We start from the raw sequence: 18,959 nt of genomic DNA, 5'->3' as shown, positions 1-18,959 counted from the left end.
GCAAAGCACAACATTCCTGAATACAGACATTCTCCCTGCTGGCAGTTGCAGAGGTATGAGCAATGTGATGGCACAGCCTCTTAGTTTCCTTGGCCATATTATGCCTTTATTTTCATCTAGACTTATATCCAAGGCTTGCAGTGCACTTCCTGTGGCAAGATGCTCCAAGCAGTTATGAGCACTGCAATTTCTCCCCGGAGCCTCTTCTTTTTCAGGAATCTTGTTTGCAGTTACCATGATTCTGTTTGTCCTTTGTCGTGGCACAGATATGCAATTTTCATTTTGTGAAGGGACATCGAGTGGGAGGGCAGGAAAGTTTGGGGAAGTAGAATTAGATTTTTAATGACATTTCCTTTAGCCACACTAACACATACTTGTGGTCCAGCAGAATTGAGTCAGGTGTCCCATTTGTTGTTCTCAGTCCCAGATTTACCAATGTCCATATCCATGTTGTTTTAATGCAGGTTACTTGCACATTAAACCAGATCACTCTGTGCCCAGTAGAGCTGACGGTCTGCTTGTGTGTAACCAGCGTAGCCAGCAAAAGGAAACAGGGCTCACTCAGCATCCCCAGTTCTGGAATATTCAGAAGAGGAAATAGTCCTATTGGAAGATTCCTACAGAAACCAAAGCCAAAAAGCAGCCCTGACTGGGAACATCCTCTGCTCAACTATTTTGTTACAAGTGGCCCAAAGAAGAATGATTGTAATTTTTTAATTCTTGTTGTTGCAGCAGCAGCAGCTCTGGGTTAAGCAATGGTTATGGTGTGCTCAGGGCACCAAACCAGAAAATCTGAGACAGAGGGCCCAGATGCAGAATTTCCTGCTAGAACCTAAACCAAATGCCACTAAATGCAGCTCCCCTCAAGATCTCCCTGTTCACAGCCTCGCTGGTGGCCAGCATCCAGACTGAGCATTAGTAAAACTAACAAAGCAAACAGTTCCCACAGTAAGTCCCTTGCTCTCCAGTTAACTTATTTAACTGTGGAGCTTCTAAGGGGTATGTTTCATCTGCTGTTGTTGCAATAAGCGGGTATCCATGGCAAAACCCAAGGGCACTGCCCTACAGCAATGAAGTCTTGGCTAAGCAGCAGCAGGAACTCAAAAAGGTCAGAGCTCCACAGTAGCCCTGCTCCATTTAAAAAATAAAGCCCATCAGTTTGCTAAGAAATGAGGCAGGTTCTTCAACGGCTTGTAGGTCAGACCTGAGATGTCTCAACTCTGTCCTGTTCTTGTGCTCCCAAAGGTAGAACTTCCTGCCATAATTTGTTTTTCATCCAGGGGACCATTTCTACGTGGCTCCGTACCTGGACAGTCTTGCAGTGCCACCTTCTCTAGGATTTTCAGTGGAACCAGGACACTTGGTTTGGTGATTGCAGCTGCTCCATTCTACCTCTTGGATAATGTGGCTGAAGTCCACCAGAAGGAGCCTTTGCATATCAGTTTTGTATGAGCCTCAAGGGATATATTAACATGTAAGTAAAAAAACCCCAGTGAGTTCTCTTAACTGTGTTGAATTATCATAAAATTAATCTTCCCAATCTGAATGAGAATAGGATGCTCTGGATTTGCAATACAAAGCCTATACATTAAGGATATGGATCGTTGTACACCCGCTGCAAAAGATGACTTTTCTCCCAGCTTCCTCACTGATGGACCAGTGTAGTTTTATTCCTTAATAACTACAAAGGACTAAATGCACCCCTACAATAGCACAGATCTGTGTTCCCCCTCTTGCTTGGAGTTTTCTCTCAGATTTGTGCTAAGCAATGTCCTGCCTTCCCCAAGGCAGCTTCATACTTTGAGATATGCCTGTCTTTGCAGGAGCTGTCTTTGACCAGAGAAAGTTGAAATATATTCTTCTCTTCTCAGGTCCTCCTATAGATGCAGTAAAAGCACAGGGAGGTGTCAGCAAACTGGCTCTGCCAAGCTCCTGCAGCTTTGATTTGATGGCTGGATTTTACCTGTAGGTGTTTTGAGGAGGATGAGTGCTTTTCACAAGAACGAGGCAGAAAAAATAAAAGCAAATTAATTAACTTCCATAAAGTTATCCTTACTCACTTTCTCTTCCCTTTCCTGCTGTTTTCGTGGTAACAGCTCATTACAGCCTGTGTGTGCAATAGCTGCACCATGAGACAGGAGATTTCATTTCCTGTCCTGCTTTCCAGGATGTGGCAGAACCGAGGCTGCCTCCCCCACCACACCAGCGGTACTGGGGGGTTTGTGGTGTTCACCAAGCACAGGTTTAGCCTCAACTCCTTTCTTGTTCTGTTCTGCCTGTAGGAGAACTCCTGTTCCTGCCTCGAGGGAAGAAAAGGAGCTGGGATTTCTCCTTTGAGAGATGTGGGGATCGTGTTTGAAGAAGAAGAAGAAATCCTGTGCTGATTTTCCCCCCGACCAGAGATGCTGCTGGTCTCTTTGGAGAACTTTGCCAGCCCTGCCTGCCCTGCAGAGGAGCCAGAGTCTGGTTGGATGATTTGAATCTTTGCCATCATTTGGAGCAGAATGAAGCTCTGTAAAAGGACAGTGACTGAATGCCAACTGGGTTGTCATTAGCTCGGGCGGCCCAGGAAGCAGCTGATGTGCAGTTTGTGGTGGAAGTCATGCAGACAGAAGGGGTGACTCGGGGGTGGAGAGGCCCCAGCCCCTGGCTGGAGTCTGACCCCAAAGGTGTATTCCAGGCTTTCTGTTGGGACGGAGCAGGGACAGCTGGTGGCTGCACAAAACACAAAGGCTCCATGGACCATCCATTTGCAGGGGCTGTCAATTTTGCAGTGATGTTGGGTGCTGCTGGCCCAGCTCCATCTTTCTTCCACAGTAATCAAAGGAAATGTGCCCTAATCTTGAAGCCTGGTGCTTCAGGACTAAAAAGCTTAATGGCTTTCCTTGGCTTTTTTTCCCCCCTCTTTCTTTTATGAAGCATAGGGTGTTTAGAACTATGGAAGCAGTGCAAGAAAAATATTAATGAATAACTATGGAGTGCAGACATTAATGCATTCCTTTCTCTTGAAATAACTGGCTTTTCTCTGTGGGGTCCATAAGAGAAAAAATGTCTGCAGAATCTGAACCTGCTGTATAGAAGCCAAAGTGGATGGTAATTTAGAACTTCACTGGCTTTTTTTTTTTTTTCTAAAATCTATCTCTGCATTTATCATGTTGCAAAAAATCTCTTTCTCTGCGAAATGATAAACCTAAGGTACAGGGGCAGTTCTTGAGATTCTGGGTGATGGAAACTATGAACGAATAATGATTTTTGGGATCCTCTCCTACATCTCAAACTCCAACTGATAGTGGAGAGGAGGAATTAAAGCATTGCAAGCATCCCACCGTCAGAATGGTGGGTTCTGAAGTACCAAGTAGCTTTCCAGCTTTTGTTTTCCTGTAGTTATGGACCAAGGGGGTACCTGCAGCAAATATGGGGCTGTGATGCAGTAACGATTGTCCCAGGTTTGAATCACAGGCCAGGGCTGAAACCTGCAGGTCAGGTCAAAGGCAGCGGCACTTCACAGCCTTGCGCTTCACAGCAGGAGTTGCCCATCCTTTGATGGAACAAAATGCTAAAGGAGGACGGTGGAGAACCCCGTTGCTGACTACCAGTGGAAATGGGAATGGTGCATTCCTGTCCCCAGAGACAGACTGCACAGGTACATGTCCAGGTGCCCAGCAGAGAAGCAGGACGTTTAAGAACCTGCTTGAGAAAGACAGCTCTGGACCTTTGTTCACTCCTTGACCCCCTCCCCGGCTGTTCCTCCTTGGCGATTCGGTTCAACACCGCCCCTTCCTCCTGCCCGGGCTTCAACCGCGCCTTTGCCACCCTGCGTGCCACAAAGGCTGCCGGCCGCGGGCTGGCTTTGTCCCCGTGCCCGAACCTGCCAGGAGCCCAGCCCTGGCCGTTGCGATGGTTGTGCAACAGCAGCGGGCCGGGGTGCCGCTGCCCAGGCGGGATCTTTGGCGGGCTCCCGCGGGCGCGCTCCTCTCGCCCCCCCGGCCCTGCTCCCCGGGAGCCACCGGGACTTGTAGTGTGTGCGGGGCACGGCCCGAGGGGCGGCCGCAGGGACCCCCCCCGTGTGCCCGGGAGCCCGCGGGGCGCGGCGGGGGCTCCGTGCGGGGCGGGGCCGGGGGCGGCGGGGCCGCGGGGACCCCCGGGCGGGGCCGGACTACGCGCCCCGAGCGTCCCTGCGCGGCGGGGCGGGGCGGGGCGGGGCCGCGCGGCCCTACAAAGGCGGCGGCGGCGGCGGGGCGGCCGCTTCTCACCGGCACCGGCGGGCGGGCGCGGGGCCGCGCTCTGGCTCTGGGCGCGGCCATGAGGCGGCTGTAGGGCCCCGGGACCCGCCGCCGCTCCGCTGCCTTCGGCCGCCGCGGGGGGCTCGGCGGGGCGCGGCTCTGCTCGGGGTGGATGCCGGCCGGGGCCGGCCGCTCCCGGCACCATGCACACCGTGCAGAAGGACACCACCTTCACCAAGATCTTCGTCGGGGGGCTGCCCTACCACACCACCGACTCCTCCCTCAGGAAGTACTTCGAGGTCTTCGGGGACATCGAGGAGGCGGTGGTGATCACGGACCGGCAGACCGGCAAATCCCGAGGATACGGCTTTGTAAGTGCCGCTCCGCTCCGCGCCCAGACGGGCGCCGGCGCTACCCCCGCTGCCCCCCGTGCGCCGGGACAGGGGCCGGCAGCGGAGCCCCGGGCTGGCGAGTCCCCCGGAGTGGCGGGGTGAGCTCCCGGGTGTGGCCGGACAAAGCCCCGCTGTGGCCGGGCGGACCCCCCGGTGCCGGGCACTGCGGAGCCGCCGCCCGTCCCGTCGCTGCCGCGGAGCGCTGGGTGCAGGGCCCAGGGAGGTTGTGCCCGCTGCGAGAACCAGGGGCTCGGTCAGGACAAAGGCTGGGCTGGGGGCCCGGGAGCAGCCCCCTGTGTTGGCCGAGGCCGTGCCGTTCGTTTCAGCACCTCCTCCTCCCTCCCGCCGTGCGATATCCGTGCGGGGCTCAGCGCGGTCCCCGCATCCCGCCCGCAGCTGCCCTGAACTCTGCGCCGGGGGTTTTGGGAAGGGCTCCACCAGCTTCTTAAAAAAGGCACGGGGAGGAGGTGGAAGGGCAGGGGAAAACAGCTGGCACCGGCCCAGCGGGGAAACCGGGCGCGGGGGGAGCCCCCGCTTTGCCGTCGAGTCCCAGCAGCCCTTCCCATCTCGCCGTGCAAGCGAGGCTGCACGCAGGGAGTTCAGCTCCCGATTCAAAATAGAACAATAAATAAACTCCACTTAGTGCCTGTTGCTGGACTGTTTACAAAGCACTGTTGCTACAAACAAGGCTGTACTCGATTCCAGGTGACCATGGCAGACAGAGCTGCTGCTGAAAGAGCTTGCAAAGACCCAAACCCCATCATTGACGGCAGGAAAGCAAATGTGAACCTGGCGTATTTGGGAGCGAAACCAAGGAGTATTCAAACTGGTGAGGCATCCAGGAGATCCCATCTCTCTCTATTAGAATAACTTGTAAGATGAGGAAACAAGTTCCTCGGGCTGGAATCATCTGATCTGGTGATGTGCTTTTATCTGTCCCCCATAGTTCTGATTGTTGGCTGAGGACGCTACATAGTCCAGTTACCTCTCTGCTGTATCTTCTTACTCAGCCCTGCTGCACTAATGTTACTCACCAAAGCCCATATGACTGAGTTAAAGCTGTTTCCTTCCCTGGCTGATCCGTTTGCCCGTTACCCTCTTTGTTACATGAGAATTAACAGTAAGATCCACTTCATCATTTCTCCCTTTGGTTTAATGACCACAGTACCCAGTGTGTAAAATAAGGCTTTATACCCCATTGTCTGTTCGATAACAGCACGTTCACACTGGGCTTTCATCATGAATTCCCATCTGCTCCTCGTGCATATCACATATGCATGTTAAATTTAACTTGTTTCTAAATGGAGCTCTGAATTTGCTCACATGCATAGCAGATCAAATGCAAAGACGTGTGGTGTAATTCTGCCTGTGTGTTACAAGTTGAATGGTACAATGGATGCCATTCATTAATATTTCTTTTTTTCCTGAACCTTTTTTTTTTAGGTTTTACCATAGGTGTGCAGCAGCTACATCCAGCCTTCATTCAGAGACCCTTTGGGTAAGTGGAAATGTTTCCTAACGGTCTGTTTGAAATCAAATTCACAAATCAACTTCCTCATTATTTAAAATGTGTGAGAAAAGCCTTCACTGTCAAGAGTGGACAGTTTCAACAGCTGTTGTTAATGTTCAGAGTACTTTATTTCTGGTGGAGATTTCAGAAGTTTTGTGCATTTGTCAGCTTTAATGTAATTCCCAAAGATCCTTCTTTATCCTCAGTAAATCTTAGTCATAATAAACCCAGTGCATTGCTTGCTGCTTTGCCAACTTCAAGAATTCACAGGAATTCAAATAAATGGAAAATAGTTTCTCTATTATAGTACTTAAGGTGTCAAAACAATTAAGCAAATTCTGTTCTCATGTTTCTCAAATAAGATCCTCTGCTTCCTCTGTGCTGTTTCCCACGTAATAATGCTTAGGATACAGTTTTATCCTAGAAAACAAATTGCATTGGAAACAAAGTCTGTTACTTAATGAAAGTAACATTAGGTCAAAAATTGATTTTGGACAGATGTTATACAAGGCTTGAATAGTCTGCAAAAGTGGCCTTTTGTCTGCTGTTTTCAATAGCTTATACCATCCCTACTCGGTTAGAAAAGTCCTCTTTTTATACATCTAATAGGATCTGGCAGCTGCTCGGCAAAAGACAAGTGTGCTTCACGAGAACAATAGTGACTGTCATACTGCCTTCATTTAACTGTTTAATGATTGATGCAGCTCTTTTTTTACACCATTTCAGAAAGTGAATATTGATAAGGTTTTTATTATTATTTTCTAAGAGCATTAAGAAAGTAGGTGCATTTTTAAAAGCTTTTGAGTACTGCCCTGCTGTGGTTTTTGTGTGACTCTAATATAAATAGATGGGATTTTGGCCTTTGTCAACAGCAATACTTCATCCCTTCCCTGTTCTCCGCTCATTTTTTTGGGGGTGTTTTGTTTCTTTTTTCTTTTTTTTTTTTAAGGAAAAAAAAATCTGCTAACAATAAAACTTTCATTCCTCTGCCCTTGTGGCTGCAGTTGCCAACTGCCTGGATAATCTCATTCCGATGAGTTTATGGATGTAAGAGCTGTGTTGCCACAATAGTGCACACCCAGTGTACGTGTGCTGTGTACGGTTCAAACACGCTGCTCTTCGCAAGCGGTTACAGCTCTGCTGGAGAGCCTTGAAGAACATCTGCCATGAAATGAAGAGTCTCCCCTTTTTTGGGGCAAGAGCCACATTAGTCTGCATAGGCAAGATGCTGCTTTTTAATAGTTCTCCTTGCATGGGAGCTGCAAGAGCTTTTACAGCCCCCAAAGCAGCAGCAGCACCTTTGAGATGCGAACCCAGAGATTTTTGCATGGGAGTGCAGGAGAGAAGTTGCCAATAAAAGCAGCCTCTGGCAAGTCCTGCCATGCATGGGAACAGAGAAGGGTGAAATGGTGAAGCCCGTTAAACTCCTCGTGTTGGCAGGAGCACCTTGCAGATTATCTGCTGTTCTCTGGGTGCCCTTCCTACCCCACAGCTGCAGCTCTGGAAAACATTTTTTTTTTCCAACATTTTGCTTTTGGTTTCACATCCAGAGGAGCGTGGGATTGACTGATTACATGTTCCTTGTGATCTAGACAGTTCCTGTTGCAGTTCTTAGGCATTGGTTTCATCATTAAACCAGCAGAGCTGCAGTTAGCACATACAGCGGAGAACACTATAAATTATTTATCAGTTGCCCAGAGACAGGAACCAGGAGAATGGAGGGCTGGAGGCAGGGGATTATATATCATTATTTGCAAGCATCAGTAAACAAGAATTTCATTGAATTCAGTCATTGCTGCAGCAGAATCACTGGAAATGTGGGTTTGGCAGAATGTGTTTACCTGAGCACCAGGACTGGGGCTGCTGTTCTGTGGCTTCTGAGCGAAGCCTCAGGTGCTCAGTCAAGCAACAGAGCTTGGCTGCCAGTTCCTTCTTTGTCTCCTCAGTAGACCAACAAAATTAAGAGCCTGCCAGACTTCACTCTTGCACTCCCTTGAACCCACAATTTCCTTGGCCCTCTGTGGGATACGAGGGTAGATGAGGAGTTTATCAGGGTCTGTCACTGAACTGCTGTTGTCTGTTTGCTCTGGGCCATGCAGACTCCATCCTGACCTTTCCCAAAGGAAGCCCAGTGGCTCGGCTGCTTTGCCCCTGGTGTGAGATGTTGCCTGGCTCTTCCTCCTGTAGTTCCTGTCTCTGCAAAGTGTTTGTGCCCAGGGGTTGGCATTGTGGTTTCCAAAAGATGATTGTTACGGGGCACAGGGTGCTTGGTGAGTGCTCTGGGCTTGGCAGGGCAGGAATGAATGAACAACCGTTAACTCCTGGGCAGTTAACGAAGAGCAAGCAGCCAGTCGTGTCCCAGCTATCAAACCACAAAAGGCAGGTTTTGGTGAAACCTGAAATGAATGGAAACTATGAAAATTACCCAAACAGCAGTGAGGATTATTTATAAACTGAAGGCTTCCCCCCCCCAGCCCCAGACACCCAAATGCAGCCGTAAATATTGCCAGGGCTATGCGGAACAGAAAGAGAAACCATGAGGAGCCTCTCTCCTTCCTCCTGCTGTCCTGGCAGAGGAGGCACTTGCACAGCAGACAGCACGGAGTCAGTAGTAAATCCTGTTTGGAAAAGAAGTTTCTAGCTTGTTGTAACCAGAGATCTTAACAGTAACGCAAGGCAAAGGATGTGTCTGTGTCAGGGGGACTTGGAGATCCGGCTGCTGAGTTTAGGGAAGCAGCATTTGGCCTGGGGCTCAGCCTGGAGCTTGCAGACTGTGCTTTGCTTGGAGGCACCTGGCAGTGCCAGTTCGTCCCTGCAGCTGCCACACTTAGTGATCAGGTGATGTGGCAGAGCTACTTGGTCCCACCTCTTGGTCCTTTCCTCTGGGACTCTCAAGCTGGAGGCAGGTTTGAGTCTGTGCAGGGAACGGGGATTCCCTGGTTCTCCTCTGTGCTTGCTGCTCTGGCCACAGGCAGCATATGGCAGATGCATTCCTGTGGCTGTGCCTCAGCGAAGGAGCTATCTGTGTGGGAGATCTACCAGTGACTGAGTAAGTGACTGAGCTCTTGCAAACATAAAGCTGTCTCTTGTGGCAGGATCCAGCTCTTTCCATAGCTGCCCATTGGATGTCATTGCTCCAGAGACCCCATCCATGTGTAGTTACTTGTTTTGGTGGCCCCCTGCCTCTGGCCCGCATTTGGTCTCCAGCAACAGCAGAAAGAGTTAAATCTCTTTGAGTTTAAAATTTCATGCACTGATGCTGCTGCAGTTAGGAAGTGAAGAAAGTCCCTCTTTGTGTCAGCCCAGCCTCCCTTGCAGCTGTTTATCCTTAAAATTTCTCTATTGGGTTAAAAATAAAAGGCAACAAACTTTCATCTTTTCTGTGGTTATGCTTATGAAAGGGCGTACGCTGGCCGTGCTGTGCCCAGCCTCTGTCAGCTGGCATCCCCCTGCTCCAGCTTCCCACTGCCCACTTACCCGGAGCTGGAGGCTGCAGGATCCCATCCCACTCCAAGCAGGCTCATGAGGATGCAGCACCCGGCACCTGGTGCTATCCTGTGCCAGGAACATGAAAGCTTGGGGAGGAGAGGGGGCATTTCCTAAGAAATGTCCAAATCCATTTTCTAAATGGCTTCAGCTGCTGGTTCTCATGCATGGTGACTGCTGTTCAGACCAAATGCTTGCCAGTCAGAAAGAAATCCCTTTTTTAATTTTTTCATTTGTAGGTTTTAAGCACAGACATGTATCTATAAGCAGATCAGACAGCTTTGAGAATTTTCTTGAACATCTACTTCAAGATGGCAAGTGCTGGTGTGAGACCCAGGGGTTTGGTGTGCCATTTGTTTTGGGTTTGGGGCACAATTTGCTCATGTTCTGCCTGTAAAACAATATAAAAGCATGGTCTGATACAGTGACCTCACACTTGGCCATGTGAATGATGTGCCAAGCTCAGACCTGTTGCAAGGGACAGGCTCTGGGTGAAGGGTCTGAGCCATGCCTGGGCAGTTGGGGCACAGGCTTGTGTGTGATGGAGAGACAGGCTGAGCTGGCTCTAGCTATGTCTTTACAGCACATGGCTTGAGTTGTGCCATCTTCTCCACGTGATTCCATTGCCTCTGGTGGATTTTCTCTTCATCCTCCCCAGCACAAGAGCAGCCTCCTGAGCAGCAGAGACCTGAGTCCTTTCCCCTTGGTGCAGGAGCTGGGGAGTGGCAGATCCAAAATTCTCCTGTGCTGCTCTGGCTGGTGCCACGGAGTCCCAATGTGGCAGATTGATGCACATGTCTGAATTTCCAGAGCAGCCCAGCTTGTGCTTGATCTCATGTTTCCTTTGAGCAGCTGCTGGCATATGGGCCCCAGCTCGTAGTATTAAGCACATGCCCAGTAATTCGAATGATGAATGCAGCCCTGGGCATCCTGCCCCGGCGCTGAGGGCACCAGCCAGGGAACCAGACAGTTGTTGTGCTGATAATTTGGTAGCAAGGACACCGGGTCACTTCTAAATATGACTTTTATGAAGAACTTGTTCCCCACGGATGGGAGCAGGCTACATACCAGAGCTAAATATACTCCATGATCACAAAAGATGAAAAGTCGTGGACCTGGGAGTTAAAACGCAGTCTCCTGTTTCTCAGTCTCCAAGCGCTGTAAACGGGGTCGTGCTGTCCCCTGCAATTTCCCTGTCACCAGCTTTGAGCATTTTAGCTCTCCTGTGTCAGGGTTGAGCTGCTCTGGCCAAAGAGCAGAGGCTGGGAAAGCCATGCTGGATCCAGGCATGCCCCATGATTCCAGGTTGCAGGAAGGTGTGGAGGGATTAGATTGAGATGTTTTAAATGTTCTACTACAACAAAGACACCACTGATAGCAGAGATCACAAACTCTTAAAATGGAATTTCTTTCTTGACTGAGAAATTACTTAATTACTTGTTTTATCAGTGTGGGCCTTCTTTTATCAAAAAGAGGTATTTCATTGCTTCTTCCATAGCTGAAGCATTCTACTTCAAAATACTCCATCTCTCCAAGAAAGGGGGTTTTGATAAAGCAAATGGGTGGATGGTTTTAATTAAGGGTCAGTGGAAGGGATCATGTGTAAAAAAAGAAAGTCTGTTAAAAATGGAACCAGTTGAAAGTAGTCACTGTAAGGTATATGATTCCAAAACTTGTCGGGTACTTAGAAGACTTTAGAGATGTTTCTGCCATTGATCTTCTCTAAATTGCAGAAGAAAAGCGCAGAGCTCAAAGACAGAATTCTGGAGCTTCCTGGGTTAATCTGTTGGGGACCCTGGTTTTCCCTACCATCCAGGTCCCTCACACTGATGTTGAAGGACTCAGGTTCCTGTCGTGCACTGGAGTGAAGCAGTCCCTGTTTCTTCTGTCAGTTAGTTTCTGGTTTGGCTGTGCTGATAACTGGAAAGGGGAGGGGTTTTTCCTTCTCTGGAGAGCTGACTAGTTGCGGATAAACTTCCATGTGGCTTTTTCCTTGGTGCCAGATGGCTCTTGTTTCAGGCAGATGTTATCTCCTGCTACCTGAGTGTTTTTCAGCCTGCTTCTCCAAAACTATTTTTGGTCTGGCCCAGCATGCCTTTGTTTGGGATCATGGTGGTTTTTTTTTTTTTCCTTCTTCCTTTGGGTGTGGGGGAAGCAAGATGCAGAGGATAAAGCTATTGAGCCTGGCTATAACTCATGGTGGAGCTCAGCATGTTGATCTCAGACTCCTGGTTGAGCTGAGGAAAAGGATTAGATCTTTGTGAGATGTATTCCCACCTTTGGTCTGCTGCCTCTTTTTTATTTCTGTCTGGTTTTTCCCCACTGACTGCGGTCTGGGACAGTGTTGTGGCACGTCATGCCTTGGTGATTGCCACTGGTGTGGTGACATCTGCTCCCAGCAGGGAAGCAGGAAACTCAGTTCTGTACCTGTTTGCACAGGCTGCTGTGTAAATCTTCTCAGAGGGACAGAGGAGGATGAGGAGAAGACAGACAGAGAGGAGCAGAAATTGTGTTGATTGCTTTGTTATTTTGTGTTTGTGTCGTATTGCAGCAGGTGAGGATAAATCCCATGGAGCTGCGGAGTTCATCCTTGTGTGACTTTGAGCTGGCTGGGATAGCTGGCTGATGAGGCAGAAGCTGTTGACATTTCAGTACTTTAAATCAGCTTTAGTAGGGACATTTCAGGAGCTGGAGGTTTGTCATGTCGTGGTTGAAGCCCAGCCCTGTCAGTGAATGGTGAGGGACTGTGGAGGGGTTGGGGCACAACCAAGATCTGCACCAAAGTCTTGGTGGATAAACTGTGATCCCCTCCTGGAGTGAGAGTCCTTGTGGGCAGGCAGGGACCCCCTGGCCATAGTCCAGCCTCCTCCTCATGTCTGGATTGAGAACAGCACCTGAATTTCTCACATTTCTACAGCCTGTCATCGTGGCTGGGGCCCGTATGATACCTGTGGCCAACCCTGCCTGTACTCTACACACGTTTACTAAGAGTGTCTCCTCGAGGTGAGTGCTTGCTGGCTTGGGAGTGTCCCTGAGGAGCGATTCCTTGGAGTGTGAGTGACACCAGGATGCATCTCCAGCTCTGCGGTGGTGCCGTGGCACTGCCAGTGCAAGTGTGGGGTGTGCTTCCCAGAGCAGCTTTCAACTCAGGAGCCCACTTCAAAGTGCACCTTTGGATCTGCCCTGCAGGCAGTGGTTGGAGGTGTCACATCACCAGGGGCTGTGCTCAGCTGCTCCTGCAGCACCCCCAGCACCGCCTGCCATCACGTGCTGTGGCAGTGTGGGTGTCCCTGTGGCAGCTAATGGGTCAGCTCTAGTGGAAATGGAGGCCAAATTCCTGGGGTCAAATGCCAGAATTTGTGCCTTCACTGGCAGACACAAAGGGCTCTGTTTCTTTTATTCTTCAAGGAATAAAAGGCTGGTTGGGGTGGTGGCGTTTGTGTGCTGATCTCTGTGAGGCTGCCAAGAGCCCTGTGCCCCTCCTTGTTTCCCAAATGTTTGTGTGATGCCGTGTCCCTCCTGACAGAGGGGTGCAGCTGTCTCCACCTCTTCAGAACTGACAAAACCAGCTCCCAGCAGGGCTGGCAGAGATCAAGGGGGTCAGGAACTCCCACCTTGTTGCTCTCCCAAACTCGTGCAGCTCGCAGGAGCAGCCCATGGCTCATGTGTAGGAAGTCCTGCAGGAGGGCAGAGAGCTGAGAAAGTGCAGCTAAAGCACATTTTAGGTGTAAATCTGATACAAAATAGTCAAACATATGAAGTGTCTCTGAGATGAGCATTGCTGGAGAGAGCTGCTGATGAGAGCTCGTTCTTCTTCCTCGGTGTTCCGGAAGAGGTGTGGGACACATTTCCACCTGACTTGTCCCTTCTTCCTGGCTGCCCCCCAGCCAGCCCTGCCCTGCTGCTGTGGTGGGGAGACCTGGGCGATGGCAGGTTTTGAAATGGACTTTTTCATCTGCCTGGAGCCAAGCTTGCTCTCCCTACTCTTTCCCTGACATGTTTGAACATCTCCACCCAGGCCTGCACCAAAACAGGGCCCCTTTTGTTCTGTCCCGCAGCCAAAGCAGGACAGAGCCTGCGTCCCCTCTGCCAGTGGCTCTGTAACCATCTCTTTTGTTCTGTTTCAATTCTGGCTGCCGGGGCAGCGTGGCATGGTGCCACGTGGTCAGGAGCATGGGCTGGCACCACGACGGCCCTGCCAAGTCCCTGCTGTCCCTCCTGCTGTCCCTCCTGTGCCACCGCCGCCTCTAGGCTTAGGTTTGACCATGCTCGTTGTGTTGGGTGGCCTTTGCCCGTGATCTGTTGTTGTGCCAGCAGCATCTCGTCCATCTGCTGTTCACAGGATGACTTTGGTGTGTGGTGGCCACGGCTGATCACTTGGTTGATGTTTTATAATCACACCGTGTGTGTTTTTGATGAAGTTCTCTTCTGGCTGGCAGGACCCATCGTGGGGGATGGAGGAGAACTGCAGGGAGGGAGGAAGGGAAAGGCATCTTAAAACACAAATGTGACTCATCCTGTAGAAATTCAGATTAGAGTTTGCTGTTTTCTAGAAGGAGAACTCTAGAACAGCTTGCTTTTTTAAAATTTATCTCCTGAAAGATCATCTGCAGAAATAATGGAAGAGGGGGAATTATTTTAAGGTTTTCTGTGGATGCTGAATGTAGCCAGCAGAGAACTTCATCCTAGTGCACTGGTTTGTTTTGTTTGTAGCTGCAAGTCATCAGAGTGACCTTACTTTGGGTTGTGTGTTTTGTTTTGATCGATGAGTTGCCATGTGTCCACCTAATTCAGAAGACCAAACTGCACAATATCTTGCCTGAAATTTCTAGCTGAATTACTGAAATCTCACAGACCAAAAGAACCTTCCCTTTTACATTTACATTCCCTTTAGAAGCAGATCCTGGAGTTGCTGAGTGTGATTTTTTAGTGCAGTACCAACTGTGGTGTGTGTTGTGTGCTTGTGTATGCACTGGGCTGGTGGGATGGATTTCTGGAAGCAGGGTACAGGAGTACTTTCTGTCTTCCAAGCTAATGGTGCTTTTTATTCCAAGTAGCACTGAAGAGCTGGAATTTCTCCTTGCTAAGGGAAAAATGTAGTGCAGGATGTTGCAGATTTGCTGTGTCCAAGCCCACCACGGAGCTGCGGTGGAGGCGCTCCACGTGTGAAAGCAAAGCCAACAATGCGGAGTTCCTTGGGATGAGCTGGGAATGTCCACTCGCCCTGATGGCACCACATCCTCCACTTGGGCTCTGCCGGCTCTGGAGAGCAGTTGGGTGGCAGCAAGGGACATGGAGGAGCTGCTCAAACAGGGTGGGAGTCAGGCTGGGAGTCTCTCGGACTGTTCTGGTCATTTGGTGAGCGCAGGTGGATTGCCTGTGGGCAGGAAAAGTGCAGGCCCCTCCTCTGCTCCTGCTGCTGGGTGGTTTTCAGTGGATTGTGCATTTTTTGTTGCATTTGTGGAGTGATTTTAACTTTGCTGGGCCCTGGAGTACCAGGAAGCCTGGGGGCAGGGTGTGAGGTGTAGGGAGCAGTGACGAGCAGCCAGAGCATCCATCCCCAGTCTGGGATGCAGGAGGTTGTCTGAGCTGCTGATCTACCAGGGTAGAGCAATAAGCATGGACAGTCTGCTCATGTCATCCCCAAGAGCCTGGGCGTGCCTCTGCAGTGCCTTTTCCCAGGCCCTGGCAGGCCCAGAGAGCAGCATTTGCACCTCTGTGTTATTTAAAACAAAATGAAAGAGAAAATCCCCCAGTGACGGGCGTGAGGAGCCTCTGGGTGGGACTGAGCCCTGCTCCTCCAAGAGGCGGCTGCCACTGCCTGGTGTGAGTGTGGACATGAAGTGCCCTTGGGCTGAGCTGGTGCCTAAGCTCCAGCTCTGATTCAGCTGTGCTGGCCTCAGTTTAGATCAGAGCTGAACAAAAAGGGATTCAATGCATTTCTGCTGCCTCATCTCATTCTTGTTACCCACAGGGTGATGCTGGGTATGGTGTGTTTATGGACTGAAAGGCTGTGAGGTCCCTCTTGCTGTCCAGGGGTGTCTGTGGCCTCAGGAGAAGGTCTTGCACTGAATCAAAAGTTGAGGTTCTGCTCACCATCATCCATCCTCCCTGCTGCCCTGGGCATATGGAAGGACCCTGATTTCAGAGACAGTGTTGCTGTGTGGGGAGAGGAGAGCAGTCATTCTCTTGTCATGCAAATTGTCTCAAGCAAAACCAAACTGCATATGGGAGTGGGAAAAGGAGAGAAAACTCGGTTCAGATGAGCACTTGTTTGTGAGAAGCCTTTCTCCTGCCAGAAGAGCAGATTAAACCATCCAGTGCTGGTTGTAAAGCAAGTGGGAACAGCCCTGTAAGTTCTGGGTAGGTGGGACCAGCCCCAGGTGGACCCCAGCATGCTGCAGGTGGTGGCTGAGATTTAGGATGCTCAGGTGGAATGAGGGTAGCCATGTACAGCCCTGTGCCTTGTGAAGAGCCCGTGGGAGGCTTTTAAAAGTGGCTGTGTTTGAAAATGTGCTGTCACACACATCCACACAAAAATCCCCAAAATATTTGAATCTGCATAATCTTCCTGCAGAGTTTTGCCTTGGGGTTATTTTTATTTGCCAGAATGAGCTGGGTTTGGAGACCGGGTGGCAGAAGCTTTCAGGGGATGGCTTTGCTTCATTCTGTGGCCTTATGTGGTTCAGCAAGCAGTGGCCAAAGAGACCTTCTCCTCAGCGTGCCCTTTCTGATGCGTGTGGTTCTGATCTTCCACTGGTACTGTGCCATTTGCTGGTATTTAATAACCCTGTTTCTTAAACAAGCCTCAGATGTGTCACCCTGTCGTACTCCCCAGGCCATGTGCAATTCCCTATTTTTTTCTGGCCCATGGCAGTTTGTATGGATGTACCTAAACCTTCAGGTTTGCACAGTTTTTTGCCCTTGCTTGGGGCCTGACTTGACATAGGCCCTTTGGAAAATACAGCCCTTTCATTTTGATGCTTTTTTCCCCCCGCCTTTCCTCCTCATTAGCAGTTCCTAGCAAATTAGTGGGCACTCCTGCATTAATCACCTCGAGGATCTTTCCATCTAAGGACTTTAATTGACTGTGACATTGTTCAGTTCCTCTCAGCAGCACAGCTACCTCAGGGCAGGGGCAAACTTGGGAGAAGCAGCTCTTCTGGACCCTTGTGGAAAGGGCAGTGGAGATGCCAGGGGCAGATGTGACAGCTCATGGACACAGGAGTGTCACTGCCCTGCCAGCTACTGGGGGGAAGAAAGCAGCATTAACATCTCATGTTTTACAACAAACACCCTGTAGCATTCCCTAAACATCCAGTGTTGTGGAAACATGGTGTAAGTGTGTAGTAACTGATAGCACCTGGCAAGCTGGCAGGCCCAGGGCTGTGCCCAGGGACAGTGCTCATTCCTGGTGGGACAGTGGAGAGTGACACGTTGTCCCTGGTGCCAGGAGGCCCCCAACAGGGGCTGTGCATCCTCAGGACCCTCCACCCAGGTTTGGATGGTGGGATGTGGAGAATACAGGAGGCAGAAGGGCTGGCAGGGACAGGCAGGGTGTGTGGGGGCCAAGGAAATTAGGTGAGCCAGGGGCTGCCATGGCCTTCCAGGAGGTTATTTTGGGGACCAGCGGCCTGGATAGTGGGAGATCCGTGCCATGGGGACCAGGGTGTGTGTATTAGTTGCCATCCTTGCTTCACCTTGCACTTTTCCCACTCTGGGTCTAGGAGTGTTTGCTTTTCATCCCCACCCCAGGGAGCACCCCTCACTCGAGGGCAGCACTGCTGGGCAGCACCATTTCCGTGGCTGATGCACGTGAATTCTGGGGGGAAGAGGGGATGTGCAGGCCGGGGGGAAGCCCAGCCCCTCACTGACTTTCTCCCTTTGCCTCCACAGACTCACGCCTCACTATGTTTACCCCCAAGCTATCATCCAGCCCAGCGTGGTGATCCCCACCCCCGTGCAGTCCATCACGTCTCCCTACATCGACTACACCGCCGCCAGCCAAGCCTATTCCCAGTACACCACAGCTGCCTACGACCAGTACCCCTACGCTGCCTCCCCCGCCGCCGGCTTCGTGGGATACGGCTACACGGGCACGGTGCAGCCGCCCCTCACCGCCAGCAACCCTGCGGCGCCCGCCACCGCCTTCGTGCAGTACCAGCCCCAGCAGCTGCAGCCCGACCGCATGCAGTGAGGGCCGCTCGGCCTCCCAGGACAATCCCTTACCGTGCAAGGATGCGACTAGGACAACAAAACAACAAAAAAACAATAAAAGAAACAAAGAAACAAAAAAATCACCCCGTCCCTTTATCCCCCTTATGTAGGTGCATATCGATACCTAAGCTATTTATAGTGTTGAGGGCGAACCCGAATCCTTGCAGTCTGACTGTGCTTATGAAAGTGGACTTCTGGTAAGTTTTTTTTCCTTTTTTTTTTTGTTGTTGGTTTTTTTTTTTTGTTCCTTCAATCTGGACAGATACTGTCTTGAAGATGTTCTAAAAGCGGCTGAAATGTTTCACAGGAAAACTACAGATTCTTGCACACATCGCGGTCTGCTTCCATCACCTGTGGTCTTCTTTCCGCCCCCTGCCCCGTCAGCCCTTCCTTCCTCATCCAGCCTACAATCCTCTTATTTACTGGTGAGGTACAGAGGTACTCGGAGAACATGGAAAAAAAGCAATCTTATTTTTTGGTTGTACAAAAACTTTGTAATACTCAGAGATGCCTTACAGAAAAAAAAAAAGCGAAAGAAAAACTATTTTTTAATATTTATTGCGATTTTATTCGCATGAGCTGTGAATTGCAGACAGAAGAATAGTAGTAAGTATCTGCCTTGTTTAATTCTCATTTTACTAAATTATTGTATGTAGGTAAAAGTTCTTAAGTAATTGCTGAATCACTTCAACATGCAAAAGGGAATATTGGCTTGAAGGAGAGCAGAATATTCCTTTAGTCAACGCACTGTACTATTTTCTTATTGTAATTGTTACTCTGTTAAGATTATCTCAAATTTAGGTATATTTTTAAATGCAAAAAACCAACCAAGAATACTGAACATTTTGTCTACTTTGGTAGATCTTTTGTTACAATGCTGCAACCTATGGAGACATTTACAGTATTTATGTAAAAGAGATTTGGGGCTGTTGGCCAGCAAGGTTTAGGAGAATATCAGGAGTGGAGCAATAGAGAAAAAGGTGTTATGTCACTGAACAAATGGGTAAATGTAACCTTTTTATGCCTGTAATCCAACAGCCAAATAAAGGAAGAGAACAGGCGATGTAAGTTAAGTGCATTTCTACAAAGACAGCAATAAACTATTTTAACTTTTAAAATTATTCGATGCTG

General features: G+C 49.9%; 1 protein-coding gene across 1 annotated transcript; it reads left to right on the top strand.

Annotated features, from left to right (window-relative positions):
• Positions 1-4,248: 4,248 nt before the first annotated feature.
• On the top strand, positions 4,249-18,949 carry RBM38 (RNA binding motif protein 38). The gene is made up of 4 exons (XM_039563552.1): positions 4,249-4,594; positions 5,321-5,444; positions 6,059-6,113; positions 17,508-18,949. The coding sequence occupies exons 1-4, from the start codon at positions 4,427-4,429 to the stop codon at positions 17,806-17,808; spliced, it is 648 nt and encodes a 215-aa protein (XP_039419486.1). The 5' UTR covers positions 4,249-4,426; the 3' UTR covers positions 17,809-18,949.
• The last annotated feature ends 10 nt before the right edge of the window (positions 18,950-18,959 follow it).

This window comes from Corvus cornix, chromosome 20 (assembly GCF_000738735.6).
Source record: "Corvus cornix cornix isolate S_Up_H32 chromosome 20, ASM73873v5, whole genome shotgun sequence".
NCBI classification, from domain to species: Eukaryota; Metazoa; Chordata; class Aves; order Passeriformes; family Corvidae; genus Corvus; species Corvus cornix.
This window is presented reverse-complemented; position numbering and strand designations above follow the sequence as displayed.